This window comes from Hypanus sabinus, chromosome 30, assembly GCF_030144855.1.
Source record: "Hypanus sabinus isolate sHypSab1 chromosome 30, sHypSab1.hap1, whole genome shotgun sequence".
NCBI lineage: Eukaryota > Metazoa > Chordata > Chondrichthyes > Myliobatiformes > Dasyatidae > Hypanus > Hypanus sabinus.
The window spans coordinates 13,106,223-13,129,939 of NC_082735.1; the positions used below are offsets into that span (position 1 = coordinate 13,106,223).

At 43.2% G+C, this 23,717-nt stretch overlaps 1 protein-coding gene across 10 annotated transcripts in view; it reads left to right on the forward strand.

Moving 5' to 3' along the window:
• LOC132383416 (ephrin type-A receptor 7-like) overlaps positions 1-23,717 on the forward strand; it is a 693,221-nt gene that overhangs the window by 567,538 nt on the left and 101,966 nt on the right. For 8 of the 10 annotated variants that reach the window (XR_009508677.1, XM_059954340.1, XM_059954341.1 and 5 more), the window contains exon 8: positions 15,992-16,100. Coding sequence is in view for 7 of the 10 variants with exons in the window: in XM_059954340.1 (XP_059810323.1) it covers positions 15,992-16,100 (109 nt within the window). In the remaining 3 variants the exon portion in view is untranslated. Of the gene's footprint in view, positions 1-10,110; positions 10,384-14,312; positions 16,101-23,717 lie in introns of those variants that run through there. The other 2 variants (XR_009508678.1, XM_059954348.1) reach the window with 2 other exon arrangements.

The window sequence follows — 23,717 nt, forward strand, 5'->3', positions numbered from 1 at the left end:
ACATTTACGACAAGGGCTGTTGTTACTTTATTGGAAAGCTGAATTACACAGCTCAACCTATAGCCCCTCATCTCTCCCAGCTTTGCTCACCTGTTCCTCATCAGAGCACGAGTCTTAAGGTGTTTCTCATTAAGCTCCAGACCTACTGAGTGTAGTGTAGGCTGCAACTGGCTGCTAATATTCAGGACACTGTGTTGAGAGTGCAGCACATAACACAAGGCATCTCCCCTGACACAGCAAGGCACATGGAGAATTGATTGCAGAGCTTAAAGATCAATGATTATGTTCCTTGAGGCACCAATGCTATTATAGCTACTGAGGGCATGGTGAAGTTATAAAGCATGACCCATTGTTATGATTAAAGTGGTCAGAGGATTCTTTCCTTCTCATTATTTGCTCAAAATTTCTTCTTCTGGAAGAGGAACAGAATGACAGTGGCCTGAGGGGTCAGCGGAGACTTGCACAATGGATTGGTTGAGAAGAGGAACCTTGATGGAGTAAAACCTTTTGAGGCCCATGACTTTCTGCAGAGTTGTCCTTATCACTCCCTGAAGTTCAGTTAATGACACTTGCTGCATATGCGCAGAGCAAGAACTGCAATGGAGTGAAATGGATAAACGCTTTTCAAAGCAGTAAACTTAGGGCAATTTACAATGTGGCAGTGACAAAGCAAGCTCACCAACTTGAAAAACCAGTGCATTTAAAACTCCGCTCCAAAAGGAGAGTGCCTCCAACGTCTAGGAGGCCCAATCTATTCACCATGCAATTCACACTCGCCATGATCGCGCTATCAATCTGATATGGTGCATCCCTCACTCCTATAGTTGGGAACCACAGAGGAAGGGAATAAGTGAGGTTAACTGAGAAAAATGATGAAATATTTACCCCACCTGGTACCGGTCAAGTAGCTGGTACACCTTCATGGACCACGGCAGGGGGCAGCTTCTCTCTCAGTGCCTTCCTGGTTAGCTGATGTCAAGTTCAGTGGGCTGTGGATCTTCTCTTCTCTTCATGAAATGCCAGTTGGTTCATCTGCTGGGTTGCTGGCTTCATCAACAGAGGATGCTTCCATAACTTCCCTGGGTTCCTCTTAAGTTCAGTGGTGTATTTGATCCAAATGTCACCTCGCAGTTCATCTTTCTGTCAGCTCCAGTTCTGTGACAACGCAGTATGACAGCTGATTGCCGGTTTTCTTCCTGAGAGATGCATATGCAGACTTTGTCTCTGACACATAGTATCTGTGGTCTGGTGTACATACCATATTTTTTTTTGTTTCATGGCCTCCCCTTTCTGTAAATCTGATCTAAGGCTGTAGGAGATGCAATCTGGTGCATAATGTGTGTTTAAACATTAATTCAGCAGGTGATGCACTTGTAAGTACATTTGGGGTTACCCTATGTTTGCTTGGAAAGGCCCTGTTTCATTGTTTGCACAGCTCGCTCCGATCGGCCATTTGATGTTGCGTGATATGAAGCCATTTTCAGGTGTCTAATGCCATTCTTCTTGATAACCTTCTTAAATTCTGCCCTTGTGAAGACCGGGCCATTGTCAGATGCAATCATTTCCAGAATACCAAATGTGGCGAAGACCAGCTGTAGCTTGGTGATGATAGTTGTGGAGGAACATGATGAATTAGTGGGTAACGTCTCTATATGCTTCCAATGGTCATCCATAGTAACTAGAAACATATGCCCCAAGTATGGTCAAAGTAATCAAATGGAGGTTTCCCTAGGGAATGAAGGCAGGCCTATGTTTTAAGGGGGTCTTTGGCAATGCTTATTGTGTCTGCTAACACGTAGGGCTGATGTACACCGTGCATTTTCTGATATCACTGTCCATTTTAGACCAGCACACATAGCTTCTTGCGAGTGCCTTTATTCTCAGTACCCTTGGCTGGAGATATTGCAGATCACTGAGTACATACTCGTGGTTATGTGAAGGAACCTCACACAACGGCCCCGTAAATATGCAGCCATCTTGAAGGCTTAGTTCACGGTTGGAGTGCTGGTGGACCAGTCGACCTGTAACAGCCGACCTAATTTCACCTGTGGTGGGACATTTCTCTAGCCTTTGCAAAAACTTCAAATGGTGGAGTGATGGATGCAGTGTCTTTGTAATCTGTGTAAGGTGTCTGCAACTCTGATTTATTTTCTGGGGGTACACTACACTGTGTAAGTGTAGAGGATGAGGTCAATGCCCATTGTTGCATTCTGGGTGTTGACATCTGTTGGATACCTCGTGTTTCCACCATTAATCCTAGCAGAGGCTTATGATCTATATAGATTTTGAACAGATGCCCAAATAAGACAAATGTAAGCCAGACATAAGGGCTTCTCATTCAAGCTGTAACAATAATTTGTCTTTGCCTGAGACATTGTCTTTGAAGCAAAAGCAACAAGCATTTCTGTTCCACAGGGTATTCAATGTTGGATGACAGCCTACCTCCATATGAAGAGCCATCATATTTCATCACTATATTTTTGCTTGGATCATAATGTATCAACACAGATGAAGAATTGAGTTCTGTTTTTATCTGTTTGAATGTCTTCTGCTCATTTCCTGACCATACCCAGCATTGGTCCTTCTGGAGTAATCACTTTAAGGATTAAACAGGGTAGGTGATTGACTCAGGAACCAATGAATGACTAGTCCTAAGAATGAGCGTAACTGTGCCACATTTTGGGGACATGGGGCTTCTTTTAAGGCTTTGATTTTGTGCTCCTGTGGATAAAGAACCACTTTGTCGATTAAGTCCAGGTAATCTACTGAATCAGCCGAAAATATACATTTCTGCTTCTTTAGAATAAAACTGTCCTTCTCTAACTGGAAAATACTTTGTACAGTGCTGAGAACTGATGGGCCACTGATGTCCTGGTTATTAAAGTATCATCAGGATAAGTGCAGAAGTGGGGGATATCTTTAACCAAGTTGTCGATGAGGCATTGGAATATACCCGGGGCCGAACTCACCCTGAATGGGAACTGCTTGTATTGAAACAGTCCTCTGAGTATATTTGTTGTTGTAACCTCCTTAGAGTCATTGTCCCGAGTGATCTGATTGCAGGTATGTTTCAAGTCTAGTGTTGAGAACTGTTGACCTTCCAACAGCATTGCACAGATCCATGATCCATGCTGAAGGACACACACATTCAGTTTTGTAATGGGGTCTGAAATCAATCAGCAGATATGAACTGAGCTGTTGTACTTGAGGACAGGTACATTCGGTGCTGCCACTCCAGGTGCTGCACTGGCTCCACCACCTCAGCTTTCTGTAGTCGAACAAGCTCTCCTTCTACCTTGGGGCCCACCACACCAGCTGGCAGATCTTCTTAAACTTGAACTTAGCTGCTTGACCACTTATTGGCCTGAAGCGTCAGCCTGGAAAATCAATCGGAGGATGCTTTTATAATAGAGAATTCAATGTGGAGTGCACACCAATAAAGGACAGCACTGATGGCATCTTCTTAATTCATTTTCTGCTCTGCAAATTAGGCTGTGAGCCTTCCCTGACCCCATGCACAGTTAAGTGAAGCAAGCCCTGTGGGTGAACCACTTCTACACACTCACACGTCTTCACTAAGCTGCAGAACACCAAGTTCAGCAGTTGAATTTTTGGAATCTGGCATAAGGATAATTCACTTTGCAAGGTGACAACTGACCCCGTATCCAGCTCAGATTTCATGGGCTGATAATCTACTGCAAGTGCAATCAAGGAAGGAGACGGGTTTCGGTTGCCCGTGCCATGTGTATGGAAAATAGTGGCCACTTCTTCACTCCGGCTGTTCCCTTGTGCGGTATTGATAGCTGAATTCTGCCATTTTCTCATGTAGCGAAGCACATCTTTTCGAGGTACCCTACCTTCCAATGGATCAGACAGACTGTCTTTTGATGCTGGCAGTCAGATCATTGAGCAAGACGTTCCCCACCGCAGTGACATCTCTGTGGCTGCTTACGTGATGTTGGCTGTGGGCTATGTATCGGTATCTGCTGGCAAATATTGATGTTTTATGGAGGGGGATGAATCTGCGTAAGGCCACTCTTGACAATGAGCTATGGAGCATGCTTTGTCCTAGGACAAATCATGCACTTCAGAGAGGAGACTCTCCAGTGTTCTCCCATCTTGTACCTCAACAGTCAACGTTTGGAAAAAGCATCGCTTCATCAAGCTTGCTCGGGGGAATATCTTTGTACTTGCATTCCTGTGCTACTGGGGTCAGCCTTGTGATGAAATCATCAACGTTCTCATCGGGAGTCTGCCACAGCTGTGAGAACCTGAAATGTGCCATTAAGGCATTGTCCTGCATTCTCCAAACATTGTCCAAAGCCTCAAGTGCACCTGTTAGTTCAGATTCTTTCTGTAGTCACAGAGCATTGAAGTATTTCTGCCTGAGTTCTCCATGTGGAGCACCTTGAGTTTCATTGTTTCCTTCAGCTTTGCTGCTAGTGTTTAAATTGGGAGGGGTTTGATGTAGTCTAGGATGGTTGTCTTCCATTGCAACCAGCTTCCAGCAGTCGGTTTTGCCATTGCTGTTGCACTAAATGGATAGGGTGCTTGGAGTAGAGAGGCCATTTTTGTTTTGATCGAGAATAGAATAGCAGGAGCTATGAAACAGTCTGGCCAAGATGAAAAATACGTGCATTTGAAAGCCCTCACCCCAAAGAGAATGCCTTCCACATGTAGGAGGCCCTATCCATTCACTGTGTGAGTGATCGGCTGTATGCTTACTCGCCACACTCTCACAATCCATCTGATACAGTATAACTTCTGGCACACCCATTTATCAAAGTTTTGTTATTCACCAGAAAGTTGAAGAAATAGCAGAACTCCTAGAAATATTATGTGGTAGGATATCATACTCCATGGAGATGTGGAAGCCAAATGTGAAGTCTTTGAAACATTCTGGTTGTGCCTTGGAAGGATTCTGAGGTAATTAATGGTGGGGTAGCCATTGCACTCAAACAGTCTCCAGGTAGGTGCCAAAAGCTTCTAAGTGGATGGACCCATCTGATTCTGACATCAGAGGCTTTCGGCTTCCAGAGTACTACAGCTCCTGATCGCCTCACTACCCATTCCCACCAATCCTGCCTGCTCCAACTCTGAGGTCATCTTGGAGTAGTTGGCACAGTGGTGCAGCAGGTAGTGCCATTGCTGCACTGTGCCAGAGACCCAGGTTCAGTCCTGATCTCGGGTGTTGTCTGTGTGGAGTTTGCTCAGACTCCCCATTGATGTCCTCTGACTGCCTCTTTTGCACCAACAGCTCCCAAAAATGTGGGAGTTGGTAGATTAGTTGCCCGCTACAAATTGCCTCTAGATTGTTGCTGAGTGGTAGAATGTGAGAGGAGGTGATGAGACTGCAGGGAATGTAAAAAAATGCACTGTATACAAGATTAGTGTATATGAGTGGAGCTAAGAGCCAGTTTTGAGTCGGAGTGACTAATCATAAATGCGAGAAGGTCTGCAAATGCTTGAAACCCAAAGCAGCATATCCAAAATGCTAAAGGAACTCAGCAGGTCAGGCAGCATCTATGTGGAAATCAATAAGCAGTCGAATGCAGCATCTATGGAAATAAGTAATGCCCATTCCCATTTCAACATATCGGTCCATGGCCTCCTCTTGTGCCAAGATGAGGCCACTCTCAAGGTGGAGGTGCAACACCTTCTTTTCCGTTTAGGTATCCTTCAACCTGAAGACTTGAATAATGATTTCTCAATCCCCCTCCCCTCTTCTTCTATTCCCCACTCTGACCTCTACCTGCCTATCACCTCCCCTTGGGTCCCCTCCTCCTTCCCTTTCTCCTATGGTCCACTCTCCTCTCCTATCAGATTCCTTCCTTGCCAGGCCTAGCTTCACCTGTCACCTTCTAGGTATCCTCCTTCCCCTCCACCCACCTTTTTATTCGGGCATCTTCCCAGCCCTGAGGAATAGTTTTGGCCTGAAATGTCGACTGTTTACACTTTTCCGTAGATGCTTGCCTGGACTGCAGAGTTCCTCCATCTTTTTGTGTGTGTTAATGAAACACATAAGAGTCCTTGCAAGTGAGTCCATAGGTTGTGGACTCAGTTTAGCATTGAGGCGAGTGACGTTATCCACACAAGTTCAGGAGCCTGATGGCTGAAGGGATAAAACTGTTCCTAAAGTAACTGTGTATCAATGGGTCAGAGCTAGAGCGAGAACGCAACTTTAAATTCCTGGGCAACAACATCTCAGATGACCTGTCCTGGGGGCAGCACCTAGATGCAGTCGAGGTGACGACACTCCAGTGCTTTTACTTCCTTAGAAGCTTAATGAGATCTGGCACGTTAGCAAATAAGATTTGAAGTTTTCCTGATGGTCTGTTACTGCAGTTCCAATGCACAGGAATGCAAGAGGCTGAAGAGAGTAGTGGACACAGCTCAGTCCACCACTGGCAGCATCTACACCAGGTGCTGCCTGATCCAGGAACTTGGCCATCCATATCATCGCCTCTTTCTTGGTGCTATCATTGGGCAAGAAATATAGAAGCCCAACCAGTTTCAGATCTTTTCCTGTACCCAGCCTGCAAACCATAATCCTACCCCAGCAGAGGAACCCCACCGGCCACCTGTTGCACCACCATGCACTCATCTCTGGCGGTGGACTGTCTTTCCGAAGATTAGTTTTATTCGTCGCATGTACACTGAAATATCGAAACATACAGTGAATAGCATCAATTGCATCAAATCGAATCAGCAAGGATTGCCCTTGATCAAGGCTGCCCGCAAGTGTTGCCTTGATTCCAACGCTAACCTTGTTTGTCCACTAACCCTAACCATACGTCTTTGGAATGTGGAAATGTGGGAGAAACCTGAAGCACCCAGATGAAACCCACGCTGTCGTGGGGAGAACGAACGAACTCCTTAAAGACAGCAGGGGGCGGGGGGGGGGATCGAACAGAGCTGCCCCCCCCCCAAACTTCTGTTTCTTCACCTGTCTTGCATAATTTATGGACCATTTCCATCCCGTGTGTCTGAACCCACATCTGTTGCTGGAAGCAAATTTTCAATGTACTTGTACCTCACCATCAGTGTGCACAGGACAGTGGCGTCAACATACACGGGCATCTTCGACTCCTCACAAAAGTGGAGTAGAGCAGACACCTGTGATAGAGAGGATCCGCTGCAGAAGGAGGACACCCATTTGATAACAGCTAAAAGTTATCAGGCAATTCAGTCAGATTCTACCTTTAATGTGATGTCATAGCAAATTGTACTTAACAAATTATAGTCCATGCCATCTCTAAGTTTTGGTCACAACAAGCTGAACAGAAATGAGTTTAAAAATTAAAATAGATTTTTTTTACTCCATTGCCTACATGATTATTAGAAACTATAATAAGCATCAAATTGAATCATTAGTGATGTGTTATTTTACAGATGCCTATTAAAATCAAAACAATATATCAGCTTTCATTTTAATAATTTTTTCTTTCAATCAGGTCAGCTAGCAATTCAATGTTATAAAGCAAATCAAGTCAATTTGAAAGCTTATTAGCGTCCATCTCCAAATGGCAGATCAGAAATTGTGCTGTGTGTTTTTCAGGAAGATGAAATTTAGTTTAATGTATTTATTGAGATACAGCATGGAACAGGCCATTCTGGCCCTTCAAGCCATACTGGCCCATAACCCCCAATATAATCCTAGGGACAATTTACAATGACCAAGTAAGCTATTGACCATATGTCTATGGACTCTGGGAGGAAACCAGTGCACCAGAGTATAAAAAGAGCAGACTCGGGTAAAGCCGGTCTCCAGGGCGAGGAGTGTGTATTCAGTCAGAGCCCTATGGAAGTCAGGAGAAAAAATAAAAGGAGCAGATTTGGGCCAGGCCAGTCTTTTTGGACTGCACAGGCACAGGAAGCATCAGTATCAGAGGCCTAACCTCAGATGCAAATAAAAGAAGAGGTAGGCTCATGTGGAGTGGCCGTTGTTGGAGTGTGCCAGTGATAGAGTGTGAAGGCTTTGGCTCAACAGACTTCGGCATGAAGGCACAGTTAAGAAGAGGCAAGTCTTTTTTGGTATAGAGTAGTCAGGATGGAATGTTTGTCCTGTCAGTTGTGAGAGTTTGGGATATCTATAAGATTACCTGATGACCTCATCCATGGGAAGTGCACCCAACTTGAGCATCTGACTGACCGGGTTAAGGAGTTGGAGCTGGAGTTGGATATACACAGGATAATTCAGGAGGCTGAAGGTATTATAGACGAGACTTTTGAAAAGGAGGTCACACCCGGAGTACAGGCTTCAGACAGTAGCTGGTTGATTATCAGGAGAAGAAAGGGGTTTCAGAAGTCAGTGCAGGGTTCCCGTACGGTGATTCCCCTCGGCAACAAGTATACCCTTCTGGATACTGCTGGGGGGATGTCCTATCAGATGACAGCAGCAGCTGCCAGGCTGGTGGCACTGTGGCCGGTTCGATAGGGAAGGATAAAGCCAGCAGTGTGGTAGTTATAAGGGATTTGATTAGGGGACAGAAAGGAGATTCTGTGGTCACAAATAGAGACACCAGAATGGTGTGTTATTCCCTCAGTTCTAGCATGCATGATGTATCAGAGTGGCTGCAGGATATTCTCAAGGGGGAGTGGGAACAACCAGGGGTCTTGGTGCACATTGGCGCCAATGACTTAGGTAGAAAAGGGGAGGAGGTCCTACATGAGTATATAGAGTTAGGAAAGAGGCTGAAGAAAAGGACCTCCAAGGTTGTAATCTCCAAATTACCCCCTGTACCATGAGCTAGTGCAGGTCGGAAATGGAGAGATAGCACAGGTGAATGAGTGGGTGCGGAGATAGTGCAGGGGCATGGTTACCATTTCCTGGATAATAGGAATCTTTCATGGGGAAGCCTGAACAAAAGGGACAGGTGCACCTGAACTAGAGGGAAGCCAATGTCCTGGCTGGGAGGTTTGCTGATGCTGTGCAGGAGAGTTTAAACTAGTTTTACAGGGGACTGGGAACCAGAGCCCTTGGTCAGTAAAGGAAATATCGGACTTGAAGGTAACTGTCAGGAAAATTATTAAAAGTCCAAATCAAAATGACAGGTATTATGGATCGGTTGGTTCAAAGTGTTTTGATACTAGGCATATTATGGGTAAGGGTGAAGAACTTAGAGCCTAGATCGGTACATGAAACTAGGATGTTGTAGCCATTAGTGAAACTTGATTGAGAGAGGGGCAGGAATGGGTGATTAATGTACCAGGTTTTCAAAGTTTTAGAAAAAATAGAGGAGGAGGTGAAAGAGGGGGCAGAGTTGCAGTACTAATCAGGGACAATATCACAGCTGTACTCAGAGGGGATATAATAGAGAAGTCGGACACTGAGTCCATTTGTGTGGAAGTCAGGAATAGGAGGGGTTCAATCGTGCTGATGGAATTGTACTACTGACCCCCTGATAGCCACTGGGCTATTGAGGAACAGATATGTAATTAGATTAAGAAAATGTGAAAAAAAATATCGGGCTGTTGTCACGGGCGATTTCAACTTCCCTAATATAAACTGTGACCTTCTTAGTGTAAGGGGTTTAGATGGGGCAGAATTTGTGAAGTGTATCCAGGAAGGTTTGTTCAATCAGTATGTGGGTGATCCAATGAGAGAAGAAGCCATACTGGACCTGGTGTTGAGTAATGACCGTCGCCAGGTAACTTCCCTTTCAGTGGATGAACAGTTAGGGAAAAGTGACCACAACACCTTATCTTCCAGTATAGCTATAGACAAGGGTAGGTATGGTCCTTGTGGGAGAGTTTTAAACTGGAGTAGGGCAAATTACAAGGGCATAAGGCAGGAACTAAGGAACGGTAACTGGGAACAGCTTTTCTCTGGCAAGTCCACATCAGCCAAATGCCCTGTTCCTGTGCTGTACTCTTCAATGTTCACCCGGAAGAAACCCTCAAGGTCATTGCGAACACATACAAACTCCTAACAGGCAGCAGCAGGAAATGAACCCGGGTCACCTTTTCTGCAGAGCATTGTACTAACCACTGCAGTGCGCCAATGGAAGTTGGATGCAGTTTTTTATTGAGCTTGTGCGATAAATGAAGACGTATTTGGAAAGTAGATTTTTTTCTCAACATAGACTTTCTTTTTGACCATTTGTTCAGTCTTTTGCAGAAGCCTCTTGAACTAGTGGACACAGAGCAGCTGGCCTAGGAAGCTAAAAGATTTGTGCACAGCATGATCCCAGCATAATGTTCTCTTTAACTGTAATACTTTATTCTGAATTTTGTTATTGTTTTCCCTTGTACTATACCAATGTGCTGTTGTAATGGATGCCAAGTGTAGCAAAGTTGTTCTCTGTATCTTGGTCCATGTGACAATAATAAACCAATGTATCTTACACCATATTTGAAGCGGGGCTTACGAGTCTTTAATGTTTACACACAATTCGCCAGATGGCTTGGCAACGTACATATTGACAAGATATTCTGTGTAAGTAGAAGGGGATTTGACAGTGGCTAGTCTTGATGGGTCTGTAACTAGTTCCTTTACCTTATGAGGTGAGTGAACAAGAAGTTGATGGAAAGGACTGAGGTCTTGTTTTTTTTTTGAAGAGATAATTCCAGGATTCAGGTTAACACTTTACTTATACAAGTATAATAGGGTGCTTGATAACTGTTGTCACCACAGAATGCCTAGATTCCAGTTAGTGTGACATGGTGGCACAGCAGTTAATGCTGCTGACTCACAGCTCCAGCTACCCAGGCTTAATCCTGACCTCAGCTGCTGACTGTGTGGAGTCTGTACATTCTCCCAGGTCTCCTCTAGATTCTTCATTTTCCTCCCATCTCCCAAAGATGTGTTGGTTGGTTCATTGGTCTTGTAAATTAACCCTAGAGCAACTCAAAAAGGATAAGGGTATGTGTGAGAGAAAATTAATTGCAGGGGTACAGAGAAATGGGGGAAGGAAGGATGGGATTAACATGGCACAGTTAGCAAACCTGCAAGCTCACTCTTATGCTGACCTCCACGGCTGTCGATGTATACTTTGCACATTCTTCAAATGACCATCTGTGTTTCCTCTGGGAGCTTTAGTTTCCTCCTGCATCCTGACAGTGCACAGTTGGTCACCGTGAATTGTTCCTAGTGCCTAGATGAGTGGTGGAATTTGTGTGGGGAAATTGAAATGAAATTAATGTAAATGGGTACTTGATGGTTGGTGCAGTGGACCTGGTTCCTGCTTCTAGATGTTATGGCTCAATATGGTTGCTCCTCTTTGAAACCACTATGGAACTGATGGGCTGAATTCCCTCTTATAATTCATTACAAGAAGATACAGTGAACTTACTGTCCACCTTATTAGTTACACCTGTACGCCTCATTAATGCAAATATCTACTCTGCTAATTATTTGGCGGCAACTCAGTGCATAAAAGCACGCAGACATGGTGAAGAGGTTCAGTTGTTATTCAGACCAAACAACAAAATGGGGAAGAAATGTGATCTGAGGGGCTTTGACCATGGAATGATTGATGGAGCCAGATGGCATGGGTTGAGTATCTCCGAAACTGTTGATTTCCTGGATTTTCACACACAACTGTCCCAAGAGTTCTCAAGGAAACTGAAAAACAAAACATCCAGTGAGTGGGAGTTCTGAGTGCGAAAATGCCACGTTAATGAGAGAAGTTAGAGGAGAATGGCCAGACTGGTTCAAGCTGACAGGAAGGAAACAGTAATCCAATAATCACACATTACAATGGTGGTCTGCAGAAGATCATGTCTGAGTGCACAACATATCAAATCTTGGATGGAGTACTGCAGCAAAAGGCAACAAACATACACTTAGTAGCCACTTTATTAGGTATGGGAGGTATCTAATAAAGTGGCCGCTGAGTATAAATGGTTCTGCCCAAGCGACTTTTGCAATACCACCATACAGAAGAAAATGTCTCTTTATTCTGCCTGCAGCAAATGGAAGATTATCAAGAATAAGAATAAGTGGTCCTGATTTATGTAAGGAAGAGACATTTACCTTTTGTCAGGAGTGCAAAAAAATATAAGTTCTATCTTGCGCTACCTTGACTGAAACCACCTCAAGAAGGAATATTTTTATAGGTGGAGGAATCATTGGAGAAGATGGAGTCACAGATGAGGCTCTCAGTAATTCCCACATCCGGAAAAGAAGAAGGAATTTCATTAACCAGAGGATGGTAAATCTGTGGAATTCATTGCCACTGATGTCTTTAAAGACCAAGTTAATGGGTATATTTAAAGTGGAAGTTGATAGTTTCTTGATTAGTCAGGTTGTTAAAGGTTATGGAGAGAAGGCAAGAGAATGGGGATGAAAGGGATGATAAATCACTCAAGATGGAATGGCCGAACTGAAAGTTTAATTCTGCTCCTTTGTCTTATATTCTTCCCATTTATCGGCATCTCCGGTCCTCAGCTTCATTACATACTCTTCCCATCCTCCTTCAACTGAGCATACCAAGGGGCTTCAATTCCTTGTCTACTTCCTACTCATCAGCTGTATCCTTAGCTCTTTCCTTCTTTCCCCAGCTGATCTTCAAGATATAAACACAGGCCTTATGGGGCTGTTAGTTACCACTCTCTGACCATCATATCTCTATTGCCTTCCCTTCCTACCGCTCTCTAAACCAGTGCCAGCTCTAATTGATATGTAGGACATTTTTCAAGTTGAAGTTCAAGTTCAAATTTATTGTCATTGAATCATATACACATGTATAATGCCAAAAGAAACAATTTTCCTCCAGACCAAAATACACAACACAGTACATATAACTCACATATGGCATATAAGGTAACATTACAAAAAAGTATTAACAAATAATATACTTCAGAAGATTGACATTTAGAATAAAGTTCTAAGTTAAAAAGTAATCTGTACAATGCTACTGGTGGTTCATATGTAATGAAACCTGGGTGTTGACATGGAGTTCTGTAGTTTCCCATCCTCACAGTCCTTGTCCTAATGATATGGGATCTCCCGCCTGATGGGAAGGGCCAAAGAGATGGAGGGATCATTGACATTGCTAAGGGCCCTGTGTACGCTGTGCTGCTGAAAAATATTTTGGTTGGGTGGAACAGAGACCCTGATGATTATCTCAGCAGTCCTGGTGATTATTTGTAGGATCTTGTGGCCACATGCCTTGCAGTTCCCATACCAGACCTGATACAGATGCACTTAATGGTGCTCCTGTAAAAATGAATTAAAATGGGGGGAGAGGGGAGACGGAACTTTGCTCACCTCAATCTCCTCAGGAATTGGATACGCTGCTGTGTTTTCTTGACTAAAGAGTTGGTGTTGAAGGACCAGGTGATTAAGTGCCTCTTACGTTGCTCTATAAGGCCCAGCTTTTAGTGGGGGAAAAGTGATGATAATTGCTGCATTTGCCACCTAATGGATCCTTCTGAGCGCACCAGGTTTCTGGGTGGTAGCCAAGAAACAGAAGGCTAGCAGCAAAGAACAATAACCAAACTTTAAGGAATATTGAAAACTTTTTCACCAAGTAGTACCGGATATCAAGCATATGACTAAGATTGTGAAATCAGCTTCTGTCCAGTTGGACATACACACGTTAATAGAAAAGGAATTTGTACTTATTTCAGCAATATAGTGTGGCGTTTGGCCAAGTGGTTAAGGCGTTGGACTAGCGATCTGAAGGTTGTGAGTTTGAGCCCCAGCTGAGGCAGCGTGTTGTGTCCTTAACCACACATTGCTCCAATCCGCCCAGCTGAAAATGAGCACCAGCAAATGCTGGGGGTTAACCTCGCGATAGACTGACTTCCTACCCAGGGGGCAGAATCATACTCTCAATCGCTTTGCGCCACGGAAACCGGCATAAGCACCGGCCTGATGAGCCTAGAATGCTCGGGACAGACTTTACCTTTTTTTCAGCAATATAGTGAAAAATTTTCTAGCCAACTTAACACTAAATTCTTGTCCCTTTTCTGAAGGTGTGCTTCATAGAACAGAGAACATAGAATATAGAACATTAGAGCACAGTATATGCACTTCTACCTATGTTGTTCCTCGGTGACCCCTTACTCACTCACTCAGTTACTAATTTGAGCCAAAGAGTACCTGACTGGATCTGTGATGTGTGCTGAATGATCTGCTATCAGGCAGTGAGAGGTTCTTGGTCTTAGCCACAGTGCACTCAGGAGGGGCAAATCACTCAGGGTTCTATCACCATTAAACATTTGACAGAATAGCACAGACCGTGACTGAAAGTGTGGTGTTCTATTTTATAATTATTTTAATTTCACCGAAATGTTTGCTTGGTTTCATTAGATTTGGAATGTATTATGCCGGGAAAATGTAATCTGTGTCATCTAATCTCTAGTTTTAAAAAAATCTATCGGACCCTTCATCTCGTTATGTAACAAACCGCTACTTAGTGTACCACAAGCATGAGGAATTCTGCAGATGCTGGAAATCCAAAGCAACACCAACAAAATGCTGGAGGAACTCAACAGGTCAGGCAGCATCTATGGAGAAGAGTAAATAAACAGTTTCGGGCCGAGACCCTTCAACAAGACTGAAAAGGAAGGGGGAGGGGGAGATGACTGGATAAAAGGTACGGGAAGGGAAAGGGGCTAGCTGGAAGGTGATAGGTGAAGTCAGGTGGGTGGGAAAGGTCAACAGCAGAAAAAGAAAGAATCTGATAGGAGAGGAGAGTAGACAATTGGAGAAATGAAAGGAAGAGGGGACCCATGGAGAAGTAATAGACAGATGAGAAGAGAGGAGAACAGAGGAGGGAAGGGGATGGATTTGTTCACCTTAAGGAGAAATCGATATTCATGCCATCAAGTTGTAGGGTATCCAGATAGAACATAAGGTGTTGTTTCTCCATCCTGAGGGTGGCCTCCTCTTGACACAAGAGGAGGCTACTATTTAGTATACAGCTTAGCTTAGGTCCTGATTCTAAAATGGCAGCATTGTAGAGTGAGGAGATGGATGAATTTATATTAGAAGGAAACATATAATTAAAGATTTGGGTCCTTAATGGTTGAGGTCATTCATTAGTCAATATTTAAACAGTTTTAACTTTAGCAACAGTGGGATAACTCTACAGCCTTGCAACTCCAGTGGAGGTACTGAATTTGATGAAGTGTGTCAAGGTAAGGTAATTTCACAGAATTAATAATGTAAGTTGTTCTTTCTAGGAAGGTGAAGTTGTGACATAAAATCTGCAACTATGACATCTGGAATTAAACAATAAATTGTCAAAATGAAGGAGAAACGTCCGATGAACATTTCTGCTGAACTCAGATCTGACAAAGCCACTCCCAGGAAGTTGCTTTGGGCAATGAGGTGGAGGAACCCACCCTCCCATTGGTTGGAAGCAGAGTAGCCTTAGCAACAATAGTTAAATCATTATTTTTAGCATTATAGCTAATTGACAAAACTCAGCTGGCATTGCTATACTTTTAGTTCTTATTTTAATCTGATGTGAAAGGTGTTAGGTAGCATAATGGTGGTAGTGCTGGGACTGGGAAATGAGTTCAAATCCCTTTATCATAGCACTAGAATTTAAGTTTCAGGATGGCACAGCAGTGCAGTTCCAATGACCCGGATTCAGTCTTGATCTCCTTTGCTGTCCGTGTGGAATTTTCATATTCTTCTTGTGACTGCATGGGTTTTCTCCAAGTGAGCTGGTTTTCTTTCACATTCCAAAGATGTGTGAGGTAGGCAGTTAATTTTCCACTATGAATTGCCCCTGGTAGTGAGTGGTAGAATCTCTAAAGTTGGGGTGGAGTGGTATGAGTGAGCTAATTGATGGGAATGAGGGAGAATAACATGGGATTAATACAGTAATCCCATGTTTATGTAAAATGAGGGCTTGATGAGTGGCAGGATTGCACTAGGCTGAAGAACATTCATCCATGCTGAATGAATCACTGATTTCATGTTTTGCAATGAACTGTACTTCTCAAGCTGCTCCACCATTTTGTTACTCAAGTTAATGCCTGTGCATGTTGAATACCGTATATCACTCTGCTTTCATTTTTTTTCCCATAGTCGCCATGGTATCCAGTGAGCAAAATCCAGTGATTGTCATTGCTGTGGTTTCGGTGGCTGGCCTGATCGTTCTCTTCTCAATGGTCTTTGGATTCATCATTTGGAGAAGGTAAATACAGACAGGTATGAAAAGGTTGTTGAGTGGACAGACTAATGTACAAGGTACTGTTGAAACCCCCATCAGAACTTTACCACCTCTCATTAACTAGATGCCCCCTATGAAGAGAAAAGCTATTTTGACCTTCTGCCAACCAGCCCTTTGATTTTCATGGGGAATATGCTAAACCTGATAGTGTGGATGCTGAAACTGTTAGATTCCAAGTATAAGACTCATTGGTGGGGGAGTGGAAGAATCAGTGTCATCAACCCAGTTTGATAAACTACATGCTTGCTTGACTAATGAAATCTCTAGGATCTGGGAGTGCAATATCTGAGGAATTTAATAGCATTGCTTTCAGTGTGTTCTTAATGAATTCTTTGCTTTTCCTCTCCCTGTTAGAAAGTATGAAGATTGACACTGCATGTTTTTGTTAATTTACTTGGCCCTGTAATGTCATGAATTGTAATGCTGGCTCATTCTGAATCTAACAGAGCTATTACAAGCAAGCAATTTAAGGTGACATGGCTCCCCGTTGACTTGTGAAAACTGATCAGGCCTTTCTGTCTGCAAAACTTAGTTAACAATCAAAGAGCACTTGAGGAAAGAGCTAGCGCAGGCTACATGGACCGAACAACCTCCTGCTGTGCCACACCATTATACAGCCCCGGAGTCCCATCCGATCAAAGAGTAAAAGTTATCCTATAGGACATTTAGGGAAAATGGGGTGGGTTCCTTTCTCTGCTACTGGTGATGTGTCTACTACGTCCTGTCTAGGAACAGCAGAAGATTTAAGGGAGGAAGGTTATGATTGAATCTTCATACAAGAAGAGAAATGTCATCACAAGTTTGAAGTCCAACCTTGTTCTCTCCTACTGTCTTCTCTTGCTCAATGCTAGGTGGGAGCATTTCCAGCAAATGACATCTTCTACACTGCCATAAAGATCTCTGCTCAGACAATGGCCAGCACTGCTGTGTCGGCAAAACAGCTTGGCTATAAGACAGAGCTGCGTATTCAAGGCTGGGTGTTGCGGAGAGAAGAAGTGGTTCACGATCCTGGCCTTGATTCCTATCCTGTTGAAAGGTGTAGAATGTTCAAAAGCACATTATTTACTGAAAAGTGCAGATTCTGTAGATGGTAGAAAACTTGAGTAACACACACAAATTGCTGGAGGAACTCGGCAGGTCAGGTAACATCTATGGAGAGGAATAAACAGTCAATGTTTTAGGATGCGACCCGTTATCAGGACTTGAGAGCCGTTATTGAACCCCAAGCAGCTGAAGGGATCAGTTGGATCAAGTAAAAGACAACCACCATATTGCTAAACGAAAACAGCAATGAAAAGGGAATTGAGAAATCTATAGTTAATGATTGAACTTGTAAACAGCACTGAATTAGCAGGTAGCGAATCACCTGGGTGACTATATCATTATATCATAAAGTAGCAGTAATCAGTAATGATGACCTCCAAGAGGACCACAACCTCATTGTAATATTTGGAGGCTTGCACACCTCAAGAGAACCACAACCTTGTTGTAGGATTTAGAGGCTTGCGTGCCTTAGTGACCCGGAGAGCTATGCTGGCTAGTCAGGTCCTTATGCTTTGGCTCTTGGTAAGGTCACCCATGCCAAACAGGTCAAAGGGTAGAGGAAAGACTAAGAGTGGTCTCTGGCCCTCCACGTTTTTGGAATTCAACTCAGGACTAACAGCCTTGACTGATTGAAAAACAATTGTTACAGAAACAACAATGAAAAATCCTTTTATACAGGCAGAGATGGAGGACGTGCATTAATGCCCTGAAAGTCAGCGGAGTAACAGACAGTAAGTAAGAAGTAGTGATAAACTTAATTGGCAATATATTGAAAGGAGATGTTCAAATTTGGAAAGAAGTAAGAAAAGGATATAACTGTAGTAGAGGAGCTAGGGAATCCAAGTGCAGATAAGAATGCAGTCAAAATAATAACTCCAGTTAGGTCTTTGAAAAAAGCTCCAGGACTCTTGAAAGGAATAAAACTGAAATACAGAGAATTTGTACTAAACTTGTTACTAGCCCAAACTTAGAACATTGTTTCCATGTATTGAAATCAATTGGATGCACTGGAACTATTGCAGAAGCAAGTATGATAACAGAGCTGGCAGCTTTCAGAAAAGCTAGAGTGGATAGGCAAGAGAAAACTGAGAGGTGACCTGATTGTGATTAAGATTATGAGAGACTTTGATGGAATGGGTATGGAGATGCGGATCTAGAAATTCTATCACATGGTGTAATTTTTGTGTGTACTGCATGACAGAACTTAATTGGAAAATCAATTGCTGAAAAGTGATCAGCAACTTCTTGAATGTTTCTCAAAGGAAGTCAATTTGCTTATGGATCCGCACGTGTGACTTTCTTATACACCACGTTGTATTAGCATTGAATGGGAAGCAGTCACATTTGCCTACCATCTCAACTGAGCTCCAGTCACAGTCCAGAAAGCGAATCACACATTCAGAAACAAACTTGACAGTGAATGTGAGGCTTCTGTTAATGAGGCAGAGGATACTGTAGATGTCTTATCCGGTGTGTGGGATCCAGTTATCTGCTACCATTTACTAGTTACAGATGCAATACTTGCCCTTCTATTTCTTTCCACCTCTCCATCCAGGGACCCAAACACCCCTCCTATATTAACCAGTGAATCTCTTGAACTTCCCTCCAATATATTGTATTGCATTCGATGCTCTCTGTATGATTGCATTCACATTGGAGAAAGCAAATGCAAATGATGTGAACTGAACTTAAAACAGAAAATGTCGGATGGCCTGACAAATGGCCATTGACCTGAGATGTTCGTTCCATTTCTCTCCCCGCACAGACTGCCTGGCCTGCTGAGTATTTCCTGTGTACACAGTTCCTATTATTAATTTCCAGCCGCAGACCGGGTGAACTGGTTTGCAGAATGCAAGGGCAGCTGCAAGGTCAATCCAATCTCGTCACTTTAATTCTGCTTTCCAGTCCCACTCCAATCTTTCTGCATGATGCCTCTGTTCTAATGAAGCCAGACTTAAGTTTGAAGAACGTCCATTCATCTTGCCACATTAAAAATCTTTCTGACTCATTATGCAATTCAACACTTCCACATGTCATATTTACCAAGTTTCCTTCCAATTTCTGGAGGACACTTTGACCCATCAAGCAAATGCTTGTTCATAAAACAATCCCATTCCCCTACTAATTTTGCCTGTGTCTTGTTCTTGCCTCATTCTCGTCAATTCCTTAGATACTACCAGTTGCCTAAACAATCAGGTCAATTTGCCGTGGTAAATAAGCTAACCAGTTCCCAAATTTTAGGGAGGAAACCAGAGTACCAGGAGGAAACCCTTGTGGTCACAGTGATACCGTGTAGACAGCAGCACAGATCCAGCACTTGGATTGCTGGACTGTGAGCTAGCAGCATTGCAGTGCCTGCAAATGATTGAAAACTGAAATACATTAAAAAGAAGCAGAAAACGCTGGAGATACTTAGTCTGTCAGGCAGCATCTGGAGAGGGGAACACAGTTAGTGCTTCAAGTTGAAGACGATTCACCAGAACTAAAATAAGTTAGAAACTGAACATGTTTTAATTGGAGTATAGAAATAATATCTATGATTAGGTGGGACCAAGAGACACTAAATGACAAGATGAAGATGACACTGGTTTAGAGAGTTTGGTGAAGGCTGGTTATAGAGACATAGAGCATGGAAACAAGCCCTTTAACCCAAATGCTCCATGCCAGCCAAGATTCCCATCTAAGCAGGTCCCATTTGCCTATGTTGGCTTGTTCCCTCAGTCTACAAGGGTGAAGAGAGAAGAGAAGAAGGGGGAGGGAAACTATGCACAATTTTGCAGTGAGAGCTTTTACAAGAAACTTGAATTAACTTGACAGATATCAGCAGCTTGAGCATCTTTCTCTGCTTGGAGGAGACCCTACATTAGTGTTTCAATGGTTTCAAGAAACCAGAGTAAGACCATAAGACCATATGACATGGGAGCAGAATTAGGCCATTTGGTCCATCGAGTCTGCTCTGCCTTTTAATCATAGCTGATCCTTTATTTCTCCTCCTCAACCCCATTTTCCAGCCTTCTCCCCATAACCTTTGATGCCATGTCCAGTCAAGAATCTATCAACCTAACTGCACCCAATCACCTGGCCTCCACAGCTGCACATGGCAACAGATTCCACAAATTCACCACCCTCAGGCTAAAGAAATTTCTCCGCTTCTCCATTTTGAATGGGCGCTACTCTGTCCTGAGTCTGTGCCCTCTTGTCCTAGACTGTCCCACCATGGGAAACATCCTTTCCACACCTACTCTGTCTAGGGCTTTTAACATTCGAAAGGTTTCAATGAGATCCCCCCAGCATCCTTCTGAATTCCAGCAAGTACAGACCCAGAGTTATCAAACATTTATCGTGTGATAGCCCTTTTATTCCTGGTACCTCTGCTGGACCCTCTCCAATGCCAGCACATCTCTTCTAAGGTGAGGAGCCCAAAACTACAAAACTCTCAAGGTGAGGTGCCTTATAAAGCCTCAGCATCACATCCCTGCTCTTGTATTCTAGACTTCTTGAAATGAATGCTAACATTCTTTCCTCACCAGTGACTCAACCTGCAAGGTAAAGAAGTATAAAGTGTAAATAAAGATTTCAATAAATTTAATAAGAATAACTATTGCATATTATTGTTAAACATTAAATAATAAATTCAATAATAATGAAATGACTCTTCATTACCGTGAGTGTGAGAGAATCTTAACCAGTTTCCCAGTTTGTGATTTCTAGACGTAATATTCATGTACCGAGGGGATCACAGATAAACAAATGAGCTTGAGAGGCATTGGAGATGATACTACAGTAGGAACGGAGGAGGCCTTTGTGAGCTATAAACAGCACGATTGATGGGCCAGCTCAGTGGATCACCTGTATATTTCATTTATCTAATTAGAGTCCTGCTTTGACTGTATCTGTATTCCAGAACCAAGGTCTAAGCTCTGCGCCCAAGGAAGGATGCATTAGGCTTATAGTCAGTAGACCTCAAACATAACCAAATGTGGCACAGTGAACAGAGCTGCTGCACCCTGGGTTTGAGCCTGAACTCGGGTCCTGTCTCCAGGAGGCTCGTGTGCTTTCTCAGTGACCATGTCAGCTTCCTCCAAAGGGTGCTGTGTTACCTCCCAATCCCAAAGACGTGTTGTTTGACAGGTTAATTCAGAGCTGCAGTAAATTGATTCAAGTGTTCAGGTGAGAAGTAGATTTAGGGAGGGAGTAGACAGGATCGTGGGGACAATGAAATGGCATTAATGTAGGATTAATGTAAGTGCTTGTTCGATGATTAGCGTGGGGATGATAGGCTGAAGTTCTTGTTTCTGCGCTGTAGTCAGATTCGATAACTCTACTGGTACAAAGCCAAAATTATTAAAAGCCAGTTACACAATGTGGCCTAGAAGACTAGTGTGCCTTCAGGGTTCCTGGCCTTTGTGGCTCTGGAGGCAGGCCAACTTGAGGTTGGTGCTGCAGCCGGAAATTGGTGCATCATGGAAGACAGAAGATCGAAAGTAGCAAGATGGCTGCTGGCTGTATGCCCAGAGACTCGAGTTCTTTGGGCACAGAGCTCGGAAGAAGTGAAGCAACAGACTTCTAACATCATAAATCAGCCAGCTGTTTGTTATGTTTCCCCTCTCGCTGTGAAATGGGGACACCTCTTTTTCTCTTATTAGCGCGAGAGAGAGAGAGAGAGAGCCTGTGGTATGTTGAATTACCAGGTGAACGAGTAGTCTTTGGGGTACTGCAAGTCTGTGTCGCTATCGATGCTTTGCTGCAGGCTTGAGTCGGGGGGGGGGAGGTGCCAATGCTTTTTTGCTGGTGGGGGTGGGGGATTGTTGCTCTGCTGCTGATTGCACATAGGAGGGGGGAGCTGGGGGGCTTTGGGGTTCTAACGTTTAACTGTCATTCATTCTGTGGGGCCCTTCTCTGTTTTTGTGGATGTTTACAAAGAAAAAGAATTTCAGGATATATATTGTATACATTTCCCTGACATTAAATGCACCTTTGAAAGCTTTCAAAGATAACTTGGTCTTAGATGCATCCATTTAAGGAAGATTAGAGGTTAGGTTAGTGCAAGTGCTGTTCGACAGGGGTCTATGTTGTGACCAATTCTTTTTATGTTATATGCCAATGACTTGGATGAAGGAATTGCTGGCTTTGTTGCAACGTTTGCAGACAATATGTAGATAGGTAGAAGGGCAAGTAGTTTTGAGGAAGTAGAGAGGTTACCAAAGGACTTAGATGGATTAAGAGAATGGGCAAAGAAGAAGCAGATGGAATTAGTTTGTTAGGTTAGTTTGAGAGACATTAAGTCTCCTGGTCATAAAATACACAAAAAGGAGGCATAACCTTCTCATTAGGCTCAGCCTATTGTGAACCGAAGGTTATGCTTTCTCATTTAATCATGCTGGGGTTTTCAACTCTCTCCCTAAAACATGTAAGGCTGTACTGAATCAAAACTTGGATTGATTAATTTTTGTTCAGTGAAACAGTACAGGTTATGGAACCAAGGTGGGCAAATGGATCTGCCACCATTTAATGAAATGGCAGAACTCTTTTGAGGAACTGCCAGGCTCATTCCTGTTCCCATGCAATTAAATTTCAATGCAGTTAGATTGGGAAAATCAGGTTGGTGTTGGATTCCAGAAGAGGGAATTTCTAGAGTGCATACAAGATGGTATTTTAGGCAGCTCATGGTTGAGCCCACTAGAGGATCAGCTATTCTGGACTGGGTGTTGTGCAAAGAACCAGAATTGATTAGAAAGCTTATGGTAAGAGAACCCTTAGGGGACAAGTGATCATTATATGATTGAATTCGTCCTGAAATTTGAGAAGGAGAAGCTAAAGGCAGATGTATCAGTATTACAGTGGAGTAAAGGGAATTACAGAGGCATGAGAGAGGAGTTGGCCAGAATTGATTAGAAAAGAACACTGGCAGGGATGATGGCAGAGCAGCAATGTCTGGAATTTCTGGAAACAATTCAAAAGGCACAGGATATATACATCCCAAAGATGAAAAGTATCCTAAAGGAAAGATGACAAAACAGTGGCTAAGAAGAGAAGTCAAAGCCAACATAAAAGCCAATAATTAATGGGAATTTAGATGACTGGAAACATTTATAAACCAACGAAAGGCAACTAAAGTAACATTAAGGATGTAAAGATGGATTATAAAAGTAAGCTAGCCAGTAATATTGAAGAGGATACCAAAAGATTCTTCATAAATATAAGGTGTAAAAGAGAGGCAAAAGTGGATATCAGACCACTGAAAAATGATGCTGGAGAGCTAATAATGGGGGACAAGGAAATGGCAGACAGACTGAATAAGTATTTTGCATCAGTCTTCATTGTGGAAGACACTAGCAGTAGGGATAAGTTCCATGCATCAAGGGTCATGAAATGTGTGAAGTTACCATTACTAGAGAGAAGGTTCTTGGGAAATTGAAAGGTCTGAAGGTAGATAAGTCACCTGGACCAGATGGTGTACACCCAAGGGTTCTGGAAGAGGTGGCTAAAGAGGTAGTGGAGCATTAGTGGTGATCTTTGAAGAATCTCTTGATTCTG